The sequence below is a fragment of the Phocoena phocoena genome, chromosome 7 (genome assembly GCF_963924675.1).
Source record: "Phocoena phocoena chromosome 7, mPhoPho1.1, whole genome shotgun sequence".
Taxonomy (NCBI): Eukaryota; Metazoa; Chordata; class Mammalia; order Artiodactyla; family Phocoenidae; genus Phocoena; species Phocoena phocoena.
The window spans coordinates 77,194,612-77,214,583 of record NC_089225.1 but is presented as its reverse complement, the minus strand read 5'-3'; the positions used below and the strand labels follow the sequence as shown (position 1 = coordinate 77,214,583).

Here is a 19,972-nt window from a genome sequence, read left to right as displayed (position 1 = left end):
GGCTTCAGTAAAAGGAGCAGGGAGGCAAATACAACACACAGACACAGAAATCAGGATCTTTCGTACACGCGACTGTGGGAGATGCTGAGAGAAATGTGTAACCAGAACTCACCTGAGTAGGTGTTTGGCCTTCACTCTCTGTCACAAGCATTAATCTCAGAGTGAGTGGCATGTCGTACTATAACTACAAAAGGTACCTCCAGCTGCCACTGACTTGTTTATCTTTGCCATTGTTTCAGGATTCTGAGAAGCGAACCCCGCTTCACGTGGCTGCGTTTCTGGGAGATGCAGAGATCATTGAACTCCTGATTCTGTCAGGTAAATATCAGCTGTACTTAAAAGTCAACTGCAGATAAAAATTTAAATGACCAATTTACTGGATTGACTACTACAATGAACCCAAACAAAATTTCTTTACTGTGCTCGTGGAAGTTTATTTGATCGTGGAGCTTATCAGTAGACAAGGGACAATGCAAGACCTTCTTCTTATTGAAAAATGACTTCTCCAGTGCAACTTTTATATTGCTTTGGAAGTCTGATTCCTGACTGTCTAACCAGGCCCATTGTTGTAAATGAATTCAGTACATTTGGATATGTTTTAATTTTTTTCATTGTAAAAAAACAAAGAACAAACAAGAAAGCTGTTTTCTTAAGGTCTACATGAACACACGTAAATGTGTATGTGTATTTACATATATTTAAATTGCATTACAAAACAATACTATGTTTTGCTTATGGATACATTACTGTAATGATATAATCAAATAATAAAAATATGGAAGGAAAGGAAACATATCCATTTCTGGATAGTGGTTACCTCTGAGGAGAACAACTGAGTGAGAGATGTCTTCAGAGGAGGGTATGAAAGAGACTATAACTCTGTAAAATTTTTTATTTTTTAAAAATTGGAGTAAATATGGCCAACACATGTTAAATCAGATTTGTGTGTGTACTGGTCTTTGTGATATTATTCTCTTTATTTTTCGATGTATTTTAAATATTTCATCAGATTTTTTAAATGTCAGTGTTTTCATTTTTGGAAACCTGTATGCTTGGTACATCTAACCAAACAGGTTTCCAAAACCAGTATGTGCTTTCTCCCTTGAGTATTTGCTAGACAAATCCCCAGAATGAATCTGAGCACGTGCACGTGTCTTAGTGTGGATTGTATGCAGGCCAGCTGGCTTTCTTCCTCCTTCTTTTGGTTTGGGGAGATTCAAATCTGGAGGCAATGCCTCTTCCCACAGACTATGCAAAAGGCCTATAATAAGGTTTTACCTTTGTATGCAGTAGGGAAACTGTAGAATTCTAAAGTCATCTATGCAAAGGTAGGAACTGACATGGTATTCGAGCAGATGTGGAGAACATTATGAAAAAGAAGCAAGCATTGTGCTGTGATACACAAAGAAGGCTCACATTGCCCTTATTTTTGGTGTGTTTGTGTCCTTGAGGTGGGTTTTCCCAGGAAACAAATATTTTGTGCCTTACAATGTTTGTGCCCTGTGCTCTTGACAATCTCGTGGAACTTAAGTTAGATTCCATGTAGTACTTCTGGTGCTCTTGAGAACAGGCCTTCATTCTGATAATTCTAAAGATGTTTCAGGGCTGTGTTCCAAACAGAACATGTACTGTTTGAGGCTGGCACAGTCTATGGCTAACAGCCAGCGCACACCTGGCTGGTCGCCCCAACAGTAGAAATCTGGCCCATGGAAAATTATAGGCAGAATTGGTGAGGGTGAAAAATAAAGAGTTTTGTGGTATGACACCTAATGGTCCCGACCCGCTGTACTCACCATCTAAATGTTGTATTAAGAGACAGATCTGGGTCTCAGAGGAATGTTTGATTCATGAATGTACAAATTCAAAACCTTGTTTTAGATCCCCAGCTTTGGTTTTTTTGGTTTTTGGTTTGTTTCTCCACATTTGAAGGGGAAGGTTTTAATTCTTCAGCATGAAGGACCCATCTGTTTTTTTTTCAGGCAACTGGGGCCTGGTGATCAAGAAACTTGATTTCACCTCCCCTTCACATGGGCATGGAGTACACCAGCCTCTTTTAAACAGGGCTTATTCGGTAGAGCCAGGAGAAACTGTTCTGTATATCTAGATCTGTACACCTGTTCTCTTAGCCCAGTCATCTAGGAAGAATCACTGGCTATTAATGTCTCTAGTATAATTTTGGGTGGCACATGCTATGGAATTTTTCCTACTTCCCTCATCAAATTAGGAAGACTAAGGGCATGGGAGAGCATTGGGAAAGTTCTTTAGAAATTTTATTCAGCTGTGGAAACTTAGGTGAATTCTTGGAATTCTCATGGTCTTAATTTCCCCAAAAGGTCCTTTATTCAATATGTATATATTCCTAAAGAAATATCATTGCAAGAGCAATGATTTCATCTCTGAGCTTACATCTGGCAGCTGACCCTTTAGGGAATCCAACCAAACTGTTTTCCAATTTAATAATGAATGAGGTGCTAACAATTCCCACGTTGGACAAATCACTTGGCTTTGCCAGAATTGCCCATTACAGCTGTGTTCTGCATTGTTGTATTAACTTACAGAGCATAGTGTAACCCAAGCCCGCTAAATTCCTACTGACATTATCTCCCGTTAGCCAGGCAGATGGAACCCTGAATGCCTCTGAGCAGACAGTGAGGAATTTCAGGCCTTGGAGATTTCCTCTTCTTCTAACTGTCAGTCCACATTCTGGCTTTGTTTTCCCCACCTGCTTCTAGCTTCTGTTTTGGAACTGGCCGAGTCAGGATTAAGGCAAATACAAGGTCAAGAGCTTGCTAAATCATTTGCCTGGAGATGAATGAATGACATCAATGTGAACCAATCAGTGACCAAGAGTTAAGAGCCTAGGCTTGAGATATAGGAAACAGAGCACACAGAGAAACAGCCACAGTAACGAGACCCTGTGGAGAAACTCTGGAGACACTCAAGGGTTAGAGAGAGCTCTGGGCTGAAGGAAGAAAACCAGAAGTACCCACCCTCTAAAATGGGAGTGTTTGTGAGGGTGTTTTTAATTTACTAATTAAAAATAGTAAATTTATTAGAACATAGGCCACCAAACAAGTGGTATTCCTGTAAAATTATTTCCTGTGATTGTTCAAAATGTGATTACTATTCCCAATGCAAATTGCCTCCAGAGCTGGTAGCAGGTCATTCTTTTGATTATCTCATGCATAACAAATATTCATCCTTTGAGGTTGGATTTGATTTTTTTTTTTGGTCTAGAGAAAGAGGGGTGATTAAATGAGTCAATGCTGATTTTGGCCTCCAATGTAGTGCAATTATAAAGTAATGGGCCATTTGCTGATGGGTATATAAACTGGTTCCAAAGGCAGCTCCATGGGAAGTTTTTAAAATGCTTTGGACAATGCTACATACGTGGAATTATCATACACTGTTCCAAGGTCATTGCTTTGAAGGACAGTGCTCCTGGGCTGTAATAAGATTTGGTCTGTTTGTTTAAAAAAAAAAAAAATCAAAAGCAAGCTGATCTCACTGTATTATAATCATACTTCATATGATCTTTCTTTCATATTTCTTTTTCTTTTAAATTAATTTGTTTATCTATTTTTTTGGCTGTGTTGGGTCTTCGTTGCTGTGCGTGGGCTTTCTCTAGTTGTGGTGAGCGGGGCTACTCTTCTTTGTGGTGTGCGGGCTTCTCATTGCGGTGGCTTCTCTGTGTTGCAGAGCACGGGCTCTAGGTGCGTGGTCTTCGGTAGCTGTGGCACGCGAGCTCAGTAGTTGAGGCGCACAGGCTTAGTTGCTCCGCAGCGTGTGGGATCGTCCCGGACCAGGGCTCAAACCCGTGTCCCCTGCATTGGCAGGTGGATTCTTAACCACTGCGCCACCAGGGAAGTCCCCATATTTATTTCTATAATTAAAAGCGAAACATTGGCTAAACCCTCCTTAAGAGTCAGTTGTTCTCTCTGACCTGTAAGAGTTTTAGTCATTTGGTCTACCTTTTTTCTTTATTCTACTTCTTCCTAGATGACAGGGCTAAGAGAACAGAAATATTGCCTCTGGAAAAGATGCCCAGAGTTCTCTTTACTCCTGATATCTATGAAAATAAAATCAAGTGTTAATAGGGATAAGATTAAAAAAAAGGTACTTAATTTGTAATTAGAGTTTATGCCTGATAACTTTTAGTTGTGTCTTTGTTTCTGCGGAACCAGCATAGCCTAGTGCTTTAAAAAAAAAAAATGATGAGCTTTAAAATGTCCCTGGGGGAAAAAGCATTTGCCTTTAAATCATGAGACATGCAGACTCTGTGTCCTTCAGTGCACAATGGTGCCTGACAGGCAGGTAAATAACATGAAGCTTCCTTTAGAAAAATCAGTTATAAATATTCAACTCAAAACCATCTGATGTCTCCCTCTGACATGTAAACAAGACTCTCAGACAGACGGAGGAAGAGGTTGAGGAAGCCGGTCTCGCGGGATGACACTGATGAAATACTGCGTCCCCATTCAGATAACTCTGCTTTTGTCCTAATAATTTTGTTGTTCTGGGAGAGGTTTCCTTGGCAGCTGCCTCTTCAACCTTTTGGAGGAGGATTAGTAGAGGAATGGAGGACTTAAATAGTAACTGAAAGAATCTACTTCCTAGATTTCTAATTATCTTTCAATTCCTCAAGTGACCCCAAAGCTGCATGAACACAGTGCTGGTGTTTGTTACACACGGGGCATGTGTTGCTGTATGCTGCGCAGCAAGCTCAGGGTCAAGGTGGAGGGATGAATCGGGAGATTGGGATCGACATATGTACACTAATATGTATAAAATAGATAACTAATAAGAACCTGCTGTATAAAAAATAAATAGAATAAAATTAAAAAATAACAGTACAATATGATTGTATACATATAAATTATAAGAAAAACATAGTAGAAAAATAGGAGAAATAGGCAAAGAATATAAATAAATGGTTCTCAGAGAGTGAATTATAAATTACCAGTAAACAAACATATTAGAAGATGCCCAACCTCACTGTTAAAACAGGAAACACAAAAATGTGAGACCATTTTTCTCCAATCAGATTTGCACTATTTTATTTTATTTCTTTATTTTTGGCTGCATTGGGTCTTCATTGCTGTGTGCGGGCTTTCTCTAGTTGCAGTGAGTCGGGGCTACTCTTCGTTGTGGTGCGTGGGCTTCTCATTGCGGTGGCTGCTCGTTGCAGAGCACAAGAGCTCTAGGTGCGCAGGCTTCAGTAGTTGTGGCACTCAGCCTCTAGAGCGTAGGCTCAGTAGTTGTGATACACGGGCTTAGTTGCTCCACGGCATGTGGGATCCTTCTGGACCAGGGCTCGAACCCGTGTCCCCTGCACTGTCAGGCGGATTCTTAACCACTGCGTCACCAGGGAAGTCCTGCAATATTTTAAATAACTGATAATATCAAGTGTTGATGAGAATGTGGGGAAATTAAGCAATCATACACTGTGAGTGTGTACACTGATACAATTTGGAGGGTTCAGACTATGAAAACCAAAAGTGTGCATGACTGTTGACACAGAAAGTCCATTTCTAATTATCTATCCTAGACAAATACTTGCACATTTGCGTAAGGAGTCATTTTCTGGATGTTCATAGCAGCATTGTTTGACTAGTGAAACACTGGAAACAATTTAAAAACCCATCAATAGAGAGAATGTCTAAAAAAAATGTGTATTTATATGTTGGAATACATGTGGCAAATAAAGAGAATGGACTCATTCTCTAAGTTTCAACATAAACAGATATGAAAAATGTATTATTGAATGAAACAAGGAAATTCAGTGTTATTACAATATGACACATTAATGTAAAAGCATACTTATGAAATAGTGCTATAAAATTTTTTAAATTGTGTAATATTTTAAAAAACAAGAAGACTATTGTATTGGCCACTCAGCTTAATTCTCTGATTTTCTATGGGTACACATATTTGTATATGAAGACATAAAAGAAACTGGAAGCTCACCAACCAAATTCAGAGTAGTAGTTTTCTTCAGGGAGTGAAGAGAGTCCAGCATTGGGGATGATTCTCAAGGGGACTTTACGTAAATCTTTAACAATCTATCTTTTTTTTTTTTTGCTGTGCGTGGGCCTGTCACTGCTGTGGCCTCTCCCGTTGCGGAGCACAGGCTCCGGACGCACAGGCTCAGCGGCCATGACTCACGGGCCCAGCCGCTCCGCGGCATGTGGGATCTTTCCGGACCGGTGCACGAACCTGTGTCCCCTCCATTGGCAGGCGGACTCTCAACCACTGCACCACCAGGGAAGCCCAACAACCTATCTTTTAAAAGAAGAGTGCATTCATGTATTACTCATATGATCAAAACATGAAGTAAAAATAGGTCTGCTGCTATTCATGGTGATAGGCACATTTTCATAGCTCTGGTTCAAGCCAGTTCAGTTGAGGAGACATTGCTGGATCTCTCTTTTAACCAGAAAGCATCCTTCATGTGGCAACTGTTAACTAAGGTCTGAGCTGGACTCGGAACTGTGTCAGTGGTAGATACCCTGGTCTCTATCCCTTAGTTCCCTGACTCTACTTCGATAATAGTTAGCAAGCAAGTATACGGTGTTTACCATGAGCCAGGAAGTGATCTCAGGGCTTTTGTGGTACATCCTTCTAGAATGTTTAGTGTTTTTACAAAAATGGGTTCATTCATTCATAGTGTTTTAGTACTTGCTTTTTGCGCACAACCATAGTTTGTGAACATCTCTCCACATTATTAAGCATTCTTTTTTTTCTTTTTTTTGAATTTTATTTTATTTTTTTATATAGCAGGTTCTTATCAGTTATCTATTTTATACATATTAGTGTATATATATCAATCCCAATCTCCCAATTCATCCCACCACCACCCCCCCCGCAAACCAGTTCATCTGTACCATTTTTCTAGGTTCCACATATATGCGTTAATATACCATATTTGTTTTTCTCTTTCTGACTTACTTCACTCTGTATGACAGTCTCTAGATTCATCCACGTCTCTACAAATGACCCAATTTTGTTCCTTTTTATGGCTGAGTAATATTCCATTGTATATATGTACCACATCTTCTTTATCCATTCATCTGTCGATGGGCATTTAGGTTGCTTCCATGACCTGGCTATTGTAAATAGTGCTGCAGTGAACATTGGGGTGCATGTGTGTTTTTGAATTATGGTTTTCTCTGGGTATATGCCCAGTAGTGGGATTGCTGGGTCATATGGTAGTTCTAGTTTTAGTTTCTTAAGGAACTTCCATACTGTTCTCCATAGTGGCTGTATCAATTTACATTCCCACCAACACTGCAAGAGGGTTCCCTTTTCTCCACACCCTCTCCAGCTTTTGTTGTTTGTAGATTTTCTGATGATGCCCATTCTAACTGGTGTGAGGTGATACCTCATTGTAGTTTTGATTTGCATTTCTCTAATAATTAGTGATGTTGAGCAGCTTTTCATGTGCTTCTTGACCATCTGTATGTCTTTTTTTTTTTATTTTAACATCTTTATTGGAGTATAATTGCTTTACAATAGTATGTTAGTTTCAGCCTCACAACAAAATGAATCAGTTATATATATACATATGTTCCCATATCTCTTCCCGCTTGCGTCTCCCTCCCTCCCACCCTCCCTATCCCACCCCTCCAGGCGGTCACAAAGCACGGAGCTGATCTCCCTGTGCTATGCGGCTGCTTCCCACTAGCTATCTACCTTAAGTTTGGTAGTGTATATATGTCCATGCCTCTCTCTCGCTTTGTCACAGTTTACCCTTCCCCCTCCCCATAGCCTCAAGTCCATTCTCTAGTAAGTCTGTGTCTTTATTCCTGTTTCACCCCTAGGTTTTTCATGACATTTTTTCCCCTTAAATTCCATATGTATGTGTTAGCATACGGTATTTGTCTCTCTTTCTGACTTACTTCACTCTGTATGACAGACTCTAGGTCTATCCACCTCATTACAGATAGCTCAATTTCGTTTCTTTTTATGGCTGAGTAATATTCCATTGCATATATGTGCCACATCTTCTTTACCCATTCATCCGATGATGGACACTTAGGTTGTTTCCATCTCTGGGCTATTGTAAATAGAGCTGCAATGAACATTTTGGTACATGACTCTTTTTGAATTATGGTTTTCTCAGGGTATATGCCCAGTAGTGGGATTGCTGGGTCATATGGTAGTTCTATTTGTAGTTTTTCAAGGAACCTCCATACTGTTCTCCACAGTGCCTGTATCAATTTACATTCCCACCAACAGTGTAAGAGGGTTCCGTTTTCTCCACACCCTCTCCAGCATTTATTGTTTCTAGATTTTTTGATGATGGCCATTCTGACTGGTGTGAGATGATATCTCATTGTAGTTTTGATTTGCATTTCTCTAATGATTAGTGATGTTGAGCATTCTTTCATGTGTTTGTTGGCAGTCTGTATATCTTCTTTGGAGAAATGTCTATTTAGGTCTTCTGCCCATTTTTGGATTGGGTTGTTTGGTTTTTTGTTATTAAGCTGCATGAGCTGCTTATAAATTTTGGAGATTAATCCTTTGTCAGTTGCTTCATTTGCAAATATTTTCTCCCATTCTGAGGGTTGTCTTTTGGTCTTGTTTATGGTTTCCTTTGCTGTGCAAAAGCTTTGAAGTTTCATTAGGTCCCATTTGTTTATTTTTGTTTTTATTTCCATTTCTCTAGGAGGTGGGTCAAAAAGGACCTTGCTGTGATTTATGTCATAGAGTGTCCTGCCTATGTTTTCCTCTAAGAGTTTGATAGTTTCTGGCCTTACATTTAGGTCTTTAATCCATTTTGAGCTTATTTTTGTGTACCGTGTTAGGGAGTGATCTAATCTCATACTTTTACATGTAGCTGTCCAGTTTTCCCAGCACCACTTATAGAAGAGGCTGTCCTTTCTCCACTGTACATTCCTGCCTCCTTTATCAAAGGTAAGGTGACCATATGTGCATGGGTTTATCTCTGGGCTTTCTATCCTGTTCCATTGATCTATATTTCTGTTTTTGTGCCAGTACCATACTGTCTTGATTACTGTAGCTTTGTAGTATAGTCTGAAGTCAGGGAGCCTGATTCCTCCAGCTCCATTTTTCGTTCTCAAGATTGCTTTGGCTATTCGGGGTCTTTTGTGTTTCCATAAAAATTGTGAAATTTTTTGTTCCAGTTCTGTGAAAAATGCCAGTGGTAGTTTGATAGGGATTGCATTGAATCTGTAGATTGCTTTGGGTAGTAGAGTCATTTTCACAATGTTGATTCTTCCAATCCAAGAACATGGTATATCTCTCCATCTATTTGTATCATCTTTAATTTCTTTCATCAGTGTCTTATAATTTTCTGCATACAGGTCTTTTGTCTCCTTAGGTAGGTTTATTCCTAGATATTTTATTATTTTTGCTGCAATGGTAAATGGGAGTGTTTTCTTGATTTCACTTTCATATTTCTCATCATTAGTGTATAGGAATGCCAGAGATTTCTGTGCATTAATTTTGTTTCCTGCTACTTTACCAAATTCATTGATTAGCTCTAGTAGTTTTCTGGTAGCATCTTTAGGATTCTCTATGTATAGTATCATGTCATCTGCAAAGAGTGACAGCTTTACTTTTTCTTTTCCGATTTGGATTCCTTTTATTTCCTTTTCTTCTCTGATTGCTGTGGCTAAAACTTCCAAAACTATGTTGAATAAGAGTGGTGAGAGTGGGCAACCTTGTCTTCTTCCTGATCTTAGTGGAAATGCTTTCAGTTTTTCACCATTGAGGATGATGTTGGCTGTGGGTTTGTCATATATGGCCTTTATTATGTTGAGGAAAGTTCCCTCTATACCTGCTTTCTGCAGGGTTTTTATCATAAATGGGTGTTGAATTTTGTCAAAAGCTTTCTCTGCATCTATTGAGATGATCATATGGTTTTTCTCCTTTAACTTGTTAATATGGTGTATCACGTTGATTGATTTGCGTATATTGAAGAATCCTTGCATTCCTGGAATAAACCCCACTTGATCATGGTGTATGATCCGTTTAATCTGCTGTTGGATTCTGTTTGCTAGTATTTTGTTGAGGATTTTTGCATCTATGTTCATCAGTGATATTGGCCTGTAGTTTTCTTTCTTTGTGACATCCTTGTCTGGTTTTGGTATCAGGGTGATGGTGGCCTCGTAGAATGAGTTTGGGAGTGTTCCTCCCTCTGCTATATTTTGGAAGAATTTGAGAATGATAGATGTTAGCTCTTCTCTAAATGTTTGATAGAATTCGCCTGTGAAGCCATCTGGTCCTGGGCTTTTGCTTGTTGGAAGATTTTTAATCACAGTTTCAATTTCAGTGCTTGTGATTGGTCTGTTCATATTTTCTATTTCTTCCTGATCAGTCTTGGCAGGTTGTGCATTTCTAAGAATTTGTCCATTTCTTCCAGATTGTCCATTTTATTGGCATAGAGTTGCTTGTAGTAATCTCTAATGATCTTTTGTATTTCTGCAGTGTCAGTTGTTACTTCTCCTTTTTCATTTCTAATTCTATTGATTTGAGTCTTCTCCCTTTTTTTCTTGATGAGTCTGGCTAATGGTTTATCAATTTTGTTTATTCTTTCAAAGAACCAGCTTTTAGTTTTATTGATATTTGCTATCGTTTCCTTCATTTCTTTTTCATTTATTTCTGATCTGATTTTTATGATTTCTTTCCTTCTGCTAACTTTGGGATTTTTTTGTTCTTCTTTCTCTGATTGCTTTAGGTGCAAGGTTAGATTGTTTATTCGAGATGTTTCCTGTTTCTTAAGGTAGGATTGTATTGCTATAAACTTCCCTCTTAGAACTGCTTTTGCTGCATCCCATAGGTTTTGAGTAGTCGTGTCTCCATTGTCATTTGTTTCTAGGTATTTTTTGATTTCCTCTTTGATTTCTTCAGTGATCACTTCGTTATTAAGTAGTGTATTGTTTAGCCTCCATGTGTTTGTATTTTTTACAGATCTTTTCCTGTAATTGATATCTAGTCTCATAGCGTGTGGTCAGAAAAGATACTTGATACAATTTCAATTTTCTTAAATTTACCAAGGCTTGATTTGTGACCCAAGATATGATCTATCCTGGAGAACGTTCCATGAGCACTTGAGAAAAATGTGTATTCTGTTGTTTTTGGATGGAATGTCCTATAAATATCAATTAAGTCCATCTTGTTTAATGTATCATTTAAAGCTTGTGTTTCCTTATTTATTTTCATATTGGATGATCTGTCCATTGGTGAAACTGGGGTGTTAAAGTCCCCTACTATGAATGTGTTACTGTCGATTTCCCCTTTTATGGCTGTTAGTATTTGCCTTATGTATTGAGGTGCTCCTATGTTGGGTGCATAAATATTTACAATTGTTATATCTTCTTCTTGGATCGATCCCTTGATTATTATGTAGTGTCCTTCTTTGTCTCTTCTAATAGTCTTTATTTTAAAGTCTATTTTGTCTGATATGAGAATTGCTACTCCAGCTTTCTTTTGGTTTCCATTTGCATGAAATACTTTTTTCCATCCCCTTACTTTCAGTCTGTATGTGTCTCTAGGTCTGAAGTGGGTCTCTTGTAGACAGCAAATATATGCGTCTTGTTTTTGTATCCATTCAGGCAATCTGTGTCTTTTGGTGGGAGCATTTAGTCCATTTAAATTTAAGGTAATTATCGATATATGTGTTCCCATTCCCATTTTCTTAATTGTTTTGGGTTCATTATTGTAGGTCTTTTCCTTCTTTTGTTTTTCTTGCCTAGAGAAGTTCCTTTAGCAGTTGTTGTAGAGCTGGTTTGGTGGTGCTGAACTCTCGCAGCTTTTGCTTGTCTGTAAAGGTTTTAATTTCTCCATCAAATCTGAATGAGATCCTTGCTGGGTAGAGTAATCTTGGTTGCAGGTTTTTCTCCTTCAACACTTTCAATATGTCCTGCCACTCCCTTCTGGCTTGCAGAGTTTCTGCTGAAAGATCAGCTGTTAACCTTATGGGGATTCCCTTGTGTGTTATTTGTTGTTTTTCCCCTGCTGCTTTTAATATGCTTTCTTTGTATTTAATTTTTGACAGTTTGATTAATATGTGTCTTGGCGTATTTCTCCTTGGATTTATCCTGTATGGGAATCTCTGTGCTTCCTGGACTTGATTAACTATTTCCTTTCCCATATTAGGGAAGTTTTCAACTATAATCTCTTCAAATATTTTCTCAGTTCCTTTCTTTTTCTCTTCTTCTTCTGGAACCCCTATAATTCGAATGTTGTTGCGTTTAATGTCGTCCCAGATGTCTCTGAGACTGTCCTCAGTTCTTTTCATTCTTTTTTCTTTATTCTGCTCTGCATTAGTTATTTCCACTATTTTATCTTCCAGGTCACTTATCCGTTCTTCTGCCTCAGTTATTCTCCTATTGATCCCATCTAGAGTATTTTTAATTTCATTTATTGTGTTGTTCATCATTGTTTGTTTCATCTTTAGTTCTTCTAGGTCCTTGTTAACTGTTTCTTGCATTTTGTCTATTCTATTTCCAAGATTTTGGATCATCTTTACTATCATTATTCTGAATTCTTTTTCAGGTAGACTGCCTATTTCCTCTTCATTTGTTAGGTCTGGTGGGTTTTTATCTTGCTCCTTCATCTGCTGTGTGTTTTTCTGTCTTTTCATTTTGCTTATTTTACTGTTTGGGGTCTCCTTTTTGAAGGCTGAAGGTTTGTAGTTCCTGTTGTTTTTGGTGTCTGTCCCCAGTGGCTAAGGTTGGTTCAGTGGGTTGTGTAGGCTTCCTGGTGGAGGGGACTAGTGCCTGTGTTCTGGTGGATGAGGCTGGATCTTGTCTTTCTGGTGGGCAGGTCCACGTCTGGTGGTGTGTTTTGGGGTGTCTGTAGACTTATTATGATTTGGGGCAGCGTCTCTGCTAATGGATGGGGTTGTGTTCCTGTCTTGCTAGTTGTTTGGCATAGGATGTCCAGCACTGTAGCTTGCTGGCCGTTGAGTGAAGCTGGGTGCTGGCGTTGAGATGGAGATCTCTGGGAGATCTTCGCCGTTTGATATTATGTGCAGCTGGGAGGCCTCTTGTGGACCAGTGTCCTGAAGTTGGCTCTCCCACCTCAGAGGCACAGCAGTAACTCCTGGCTGCAGCACCAAGAGCCTTTCATCCACACGGCTCCTTAATTTGGGATGATTCGTTGTGTATTCATGTATTCCACAGATGCAGGGTACATCAAGTTGATTGTGGAGCTTTAATCCGCTGCTTCTCAGGCTGCTGGGAGAGATTTCCCTTTCTCTTCTTTGTTCTCACAGCTCCCAGGGGCTCAGCTTTGGATTTGGCCCCGCCTGTGCATGTAGGTCGCTGGAGGGCGTCTGTTCTTTGCTCAGACAGGACGGAGTTAAAGGAGCCACTGATTCGGAGGCTCTGGCTCACTCAGGCCTGGGGTATGGAGGGTCACGGAGTGTGGGGTGGGCCTGTGGCGGCAGAGGCCGGCGTGATGTTGCCAGCCTGAGGCGCGCCATGCGTTCTCCCAGGGGAGTTGTCCCTGGATCCCGGGACCGAGGCAGTGGCGGGCTGCACAGGCTCCTCGGAAGGGGGGTGTGGATAGTGACCTGTGTTCACACACAGGCTTCTTGGTGGCGGCAGCAGCGGCCTTAGCGTCTCATGTCTGTCTCTGGGGCCCGCACTTTTAGCCGCGGCTCGCGCCCGTCTCTGGAGCTCCTTTAAGCAGCGCTCTTAATCCCCTCCCCTCGCGCACCAGGAAACAAAGAGGGAAGAAAAAGTCTCTTGCCTCTTCGGCCGGTCCACACTTTTCCCCGGACTCTCTCCCGGCTAGCCGCAGTGCACTAACGCCCTGCAGGCTGTGTTCACGCCGCCAACCCCAGTCCTCTCCCTGCGCTCCGACCGAAGCCCGAGCCTTAGCTCCCAGCCCCGCCCGCCTCGGCGGGTGAGCAGACAAGCCTCTCGGCTGGTGAGTGCTGGTCGGCCCCGATCTTCTGCGCTGGGATCTCTCCACTTTGCCCTCCGCACCCCTGTTGCTGTGCTCTTCTCCGCAGCTCTGAAGCTCCCCCACTCCGCCACCCGCAGTCTCTGCCCGCGAAGGGGCTTCCTAGTGTGTGGACACTTTTCCTCCTTCACAGCTCCCTCCCGCTGGTGCAGGACCCGTCCCTATCCTTTTGTCTCTGTTTATTTTTTTCTTTTGCCCTAACCAGGTACGTGGGAGGTTCCTTGCCTTTTGGGAGGTCTGAGGTCTTCTGCCAGCGTTGAGTAGGTGCTCCGTAGGAGTTGTTCCACGCGTAGATGTATTTCTGGTGTATCTGTGGGGAGTACGGTGATCTCCGCGTCTTACTCTTCCGCCATCTTCCCGGAAGTGTTCTATTAAGCATTATTAAAAAGCATCGCAGCTACATCATGTGGCTGTATGGTAATTTATTTAACCAACCCTTTGTCTAATGCCAAAGTTGTTTCCAGTATTTTACTTTTATGACTAACCTTTCTTAAAGCATCCTTAAAAGATTAGTCTTAACATTTACCTAAAGTTATTTCCTTACGATAGAGCATTCTAATACACCCATACAAAGACAAAAATAGGTTGTGTATATGAGAGAGAGAGGGAGGAGGGAGGAGAAAGAGAGGAGGATGGAAGGTAAGAGTTTTGGGTTTTTTTGTTTAACATCTTTATTGGAGTATAATTGCTTTACCGTGTTGTGTTAGTTTCTGCTGTATAACAAAGTGAATCAGCTATATGCATACGTATATCCCCATATCCCATCCCTCTTGCGTCTCCCTCCCACCCTCCCTATCCCACCCCTCTAGATGGTCACAAAGCACCGAGCTGATCTCCCTGTGCCATGCAGCTGGGAAGGTAAGATTTGAACCTGCAGTGGCAAAAGCAGGTACACACAGGTCAGGCATGTACTACACACATGTCCTCTGCCCTTGTCAGTATGCTGGTGGTTTGGCTGGTGAGGGAGCTACTGAGATGAGATGCTTAGATTCAAAATGTGGTGATAAAATGGCATGTGGAAAGACAGCAAAAGATTTGCTAAGATTCTAGAGCCCCTGCACCTTTGGGTAGGCACAAACTTACTTTTTATTTATTTATTTTCATACAGCAAGTTCTTATTAGATAATATCTATTTTATACATATTACTCTATACATGTCAATCCCAATCTCCCAATTCATCCCACCACCACCCTCCCCCACCCCCGCTTTCCCCCCTTGGTGTCCATACATTTGTTCTCTACATCTGTGTCTCTATTTCTGCCTTGCAAACCAGTTCATCTGTACCATTTTTCTAGATTCCACATATATGCGTTAATATACCATATTTGTTTTTCTCTTTCTGAGTTACTTCACTCTGTATGACAGTCTCTAGGTCCATCTACGTCTCTACAAATGACCCAGTTTTGTGCCTTTTTATGGCTGAGTAATATTCCATTGTATATATGTACCGCATATTCTTTATCCATTCATCTGTCGATGGGCATTTAGATTGCTTCCATGACCTGGCTATTGTAAATAGTGCTGCAGTGAACATTGGGGTGCATGTGTGTTTTTGAATTTTGGTTTTCTCTGGGTATATGCCCAGTAGTGGGATTGCTGGGTCATATAGTAATTCTATTTTTAGTTTTTTAAGGAACCTCCATACTGTTCTCCATAGTGGCTGTATCAATTTACTTTCCCACCAACAGTGCAAGAGGGTTCCCTTTTCTCCACACCCTCTCTAGCATTTGTTGTTTGTAGATTTTCTGATGATGCCCATTCTAACCGGTGTGAGGTGATACCTCATTGCAGTTTTGATTTGCATTTCTCTAATAATTAGTGATGTTGAGCAGCTTTTCATGTGCCTCTTGGCCATCTGTATGTCTTCTTTGGAGAGATGTCTATTTAGGTCTTCTGCCCATTTTTTTTGTTTTGTTTTTTTTGCGGTATGCAGGCTTCTCACTGTTGTGGCTTCTGCTATTGTGGAGCACAGGCTCCGGACACGCAGGCTCAACAGCCATGGCTCACGGGCCTAGCCACTCCGCGGCATGTGGGACCTTCCCAGACCGGGGCGCGAACCCATGTCCCTGCATCAGCAGGCAGACTCTCAACCACTGCGCCACCAGGGAAGCCCTGTTGGAAGATTTTTAATCACAGTTTCAATCTCATTACTTTTGATTGGTGTGTTCATATTTTCTGTTCCTTCCTGGTTCAGTCTCAGAAGGTTATACCTTTCTAAGCATTTGTCCATTTCTTCCAGGTTGTCCATTTTATTGGCATAGAGTTGCTTGTAGTAGTCTCTCAGGATGCTTTGTATTTCTGCGGTGTCCATTGTAACTTTTCTTTTCTAATTTTATTGATTTGAGTCCTCTCCCTCTTTTTCTTGATGAGTCTGGCTAAAGGTTTATCAATTTTGTTTACCTTCTCAAAAAACCACCTTCTGGTTTTGTTGATCTTTGCTGTTGTTTTCTTTGTTTCTATTTTATTTATTTCTACTCTAATCTTTATGATTTCTTTCCTTCTACTAACTTTGGGTTTTGGTTGTTCTTCTTTCTCTAGTTCCTTTAGGTGTGAGGTTAGATTGTTTATTTGAAGTGTTTCTTGTTTCTTGAGGTAGGATTATATTGCTCTAAACTTCCCACTTAGAACTGCTTTTGCTACATACCTTAGGTTTTGGATTATCGTGTTTTCATTGTCTTTTGTCTCTAGGTATTTTTTGATTTCCTATTTGATTTCTTCAGTGATCTCTTGGTTATTTAGTAACGTATTGTTTAGCCTCCATGTGTTTGTGTTTATTATGTTTTTTCCCTGTAATTCTCATCTCATAGCGTTGTGGTCAGAAAAGATGCTTGGTATGATTTCAATTTTCTTAAATTTATCAAGGCTTGATTTGTGACCCAAGATGTGATCTGTCCTGGAGTATGTTCCATGTGCACTTGAGAAGAAAGTGCAATCTGCGGTTTTTGCATGGAATGTCCTATAAATATCAATTAAATCTGTCTGGTCTGTTGTGTCACTTAAAGCTTGTGTTTCCTTATTAATTTTCTGTCTGGATGATCTGTCCATTGGTGTAAGTGAGGTGTTAAAGTCCCCCATTATTTTTGTGTTACTGTCGACTTCCTCTTTTGTAGCTGTTAGCATTTGCCTTATGTATTGAGGTGCTCCTATATTGGGTGCATATATATTTATGATCGTTATATCTTCTTCTTGGGTTGATCCCTTGATCATTATGTAGTGTCCTTCCTTGTCTCTTAGAACATTCTTTATTTTAAAGTCTATTTTATCTGATATGAGTATTGCTACTCCAGCTTTCTTTTGACTTCCACTTGCATGAAATATCTTTTTCTTTTCTGTCACTTTCAGTCTGTATGTGTCCCTAGGTCTGAAGTGGGTCCCTTGTAGACAGCATATAGATGGGTCTTGTTTTTGTATCCATTCAGTGAGCCTGTGTCTTTTGGTTGGAGCATTTAATCCATTCACATTTAAGGTAATTATCGATATGTATGTTCCTATGACCATTTTCTTAATTGTTTTGGGTTTGTTTTTATAGGTCCTTTTCTTGTCTTGTGTTTCCCACTTACAGAAGTTCCTTTAGCATTTGTTGTAGAGCTGGTGCTGAATTCTTTTAGCTTTTGGTTTTCTGTAAATCTTTTGATTTCTCCATCGAATCTGAATGAGATCCTTGCTGTGTAGAGTAATCTTGATTGTAGTTTTTTCCCTTTCATCACTTTAAATATATCATGCCACTCCCTTCTGGCTTGCAGAGTTTCTGCTGAGAAATCAGCTGTTAACCTCATGGGAGTTCCCTTGTATGTTATTTGTCGTTTTTCCCTTCTTGCTTTTAATACTTTTTCTTTGGCTTTAAATTTTGTCAATTTGATCACTGTGTGTCTTGGCATGTTTCTCCTTTGGTTTATCCTCCTTGGGACTCTCTGCACTTCGTGGACTTGGGTGGCTATTTCCTTTCCCATGTGAGGGAAGTTTTCAACTATAATCCCTTCAAATATTTTCTCGGGTCCTTTCTCTCTCTCTCTCTTCTCCTCCTGGGACCCCTATGATGCAGATGTTGGTGCATTTAATGTTGTCCCAGAGGTCTCTTAGGCTGTCCTCATTTCTTTTCATTCTTTTTTCTTTATTCTGTTCTGCAACAGTGAATTCCACCGTTCTGTCTTCCAGGTCACTTATCTGTTCTTCTGCCTCAGTTATTTATCCATTCTTCTGCCTCAGTTATTCTGCTATTGATTCCTTCTAGCGTATTTTTCGTTTCAGTTATTGTATTGTTCATCTCTGTTTGTTTGTTCTTTAATTCTTCTAGGTGTTTGTTCTTTAATCTTTTAGGTCTTTGTTAAACATTTCTTGCATCTTTTCAGTTTTTGCCTCCATTCTTTTTCCAAGGTCCTGGATCATCTTCACTGTCATTATTCCGAATTCTTTTTCTGGAGGGTTGCCTCTCTCCACTTCATTTAGCTGTTTTTCTGGGGTTTTATCTTGTTCCTTCATCTGGTACATAGTCCTCTGCCTTTTCATTTTGTCTCTCTTTCTGTGAATGTGGTTTTCGTTCCACAGGCTGCAGAATTGTAGTTCTTCTTGCTTCTGCTGTCTGCCCTCTAGTGGATGAGGCTATCTAAGAGACGTTTGCAAGCTTCCTGATGGGAGGGACTGGTGGTTGGTAGAGCTGGGTGTTGCTGTGGTGGGCAGAGCTCAGTAAAACTTTAATCCACTTGTCTGCTGATGGATGGGGCTGAGTTCCCTCCCTGTTGGTGTTTTGGCCTGAGGCAACCCAGCACTGAAGGCCACAGGCTCTTTGGTGGGGCTAATGGCAGACTCTGGGAGGGCTCACACCAAGGAGTGCTTCCCAGAACTTGTGCAGTTGGTGTCCTTGTCCCTGCAGTGAGCCACAGCCGCCCACTGCCTCTGTAGGAGACCCTCCAACACTAGCAGGTAGGTCTGGTTCAGTCTCCTATGGGGTCACTGCTTCTTCCCCTGGGTCCTGATGCTTTGTGTGTGCTCTTCAAAAATAGAGTCTCTGTTTCCCCCAGTCCTGTCGAAGTCCTGCAGTCAAATCCTGCTAGCCTTCAAAGTCTGATTCTCTGGGAATTCCTCCTCCTATTGCCGGATCGCTAGGTTGGGAAGCCTGACATGGGGTTCAGAACCCTCACTGCAGTGGGTGGACTTCTGTGGTATAATTGTTCTCCAGTTTGTGAGTCACCCACCCAGCAGTTATGGGATTTGATTTTATTGTGATTGCACCCCTCCTGTTGTCTCATTGTGGCTTCTCCTTTGTCTTTGGATGTGGGGTATCTTTTTTGGTGAGTTCCAGTGTCTCCTATCTATGATTTTTCAGCAGTTAGTTGTGATTCCAGTGCTCTCACAAGAGGGAGTGTGTGCACGTCCTTCTACTCGGCCATCTTCATCCCAAGAGGCACAAACTTCTGAGGTCCTGCCTTTCCTGCATGTGCTGACTTGCCTCTATTCAACAGCTGGGGAGATCAGCGATAGTGATTGTGGAGAGAGGACAGCATGAGAAAAAAATGACAATAAGACCAGCAAATAACACGTCGTTAACTTGAAATTTTCTTATCAAAATGGACTGTACAGGGCTTCCCTGGTGGTGCAGTGGTTGAGAGTCCGCCTGCCGATGCAGGGGACATGGGTTCGTGCCCCGGTCTGGGAAGATCCCACATGCCGAAGAGCGGCTGGGCCCGTGAGCCATGGCCGCTGAGCCAGCGCGTCCGGAGCCTGTGCTCAGCAACGGGAGAGGCCACAACAGTGAGAGGCCTGAGTACTGCAAAAAAAAAAAAAAAAAAGGACTGTACAAATGAGGTCATCTGCAAATCCAACAGCAACTCTTACTCGTCTTTCCTTACTCACCTTGGATGAGCCTTAGGAAAGTCCTGGAAGAGACTACGAATGGGCCATTTTATATGAAAGTGTCATTTTTCTAACAAGAAGGGCAACTAACCAAGAAAAAGTAGTGTAAGAAAAAGCAACTTAATCCCCCCTGAACCATTTTCATTAAGAGACATAAAACTTTAAGTGTACTAGCTTTCTTAA

The 19,972-nt window shown here is 41.0% G+C and overlaps 1 protein-coding gene across 1 annotated transcript in view; it reads left to right on the top strand.

The window, feature by feature from the left end:
• Positions 1 to 19,972, top strand: part of ANKRD44 (ankyrin repeat domain 44) — a 205,378-nt gene that overhangs the window by 39,586 nt on the left and 145,820 nt on the right. The window contains exon 3 of the mRNA XM_065880164.1: positions 240 to 318. Coding sequence (XP_065736236.1) covers positions 240 to 318 — 79 coding nt within the window. The remainder of the gene's footprint in view (positions 1 to 239; positions 319 to 19,972) is intronic.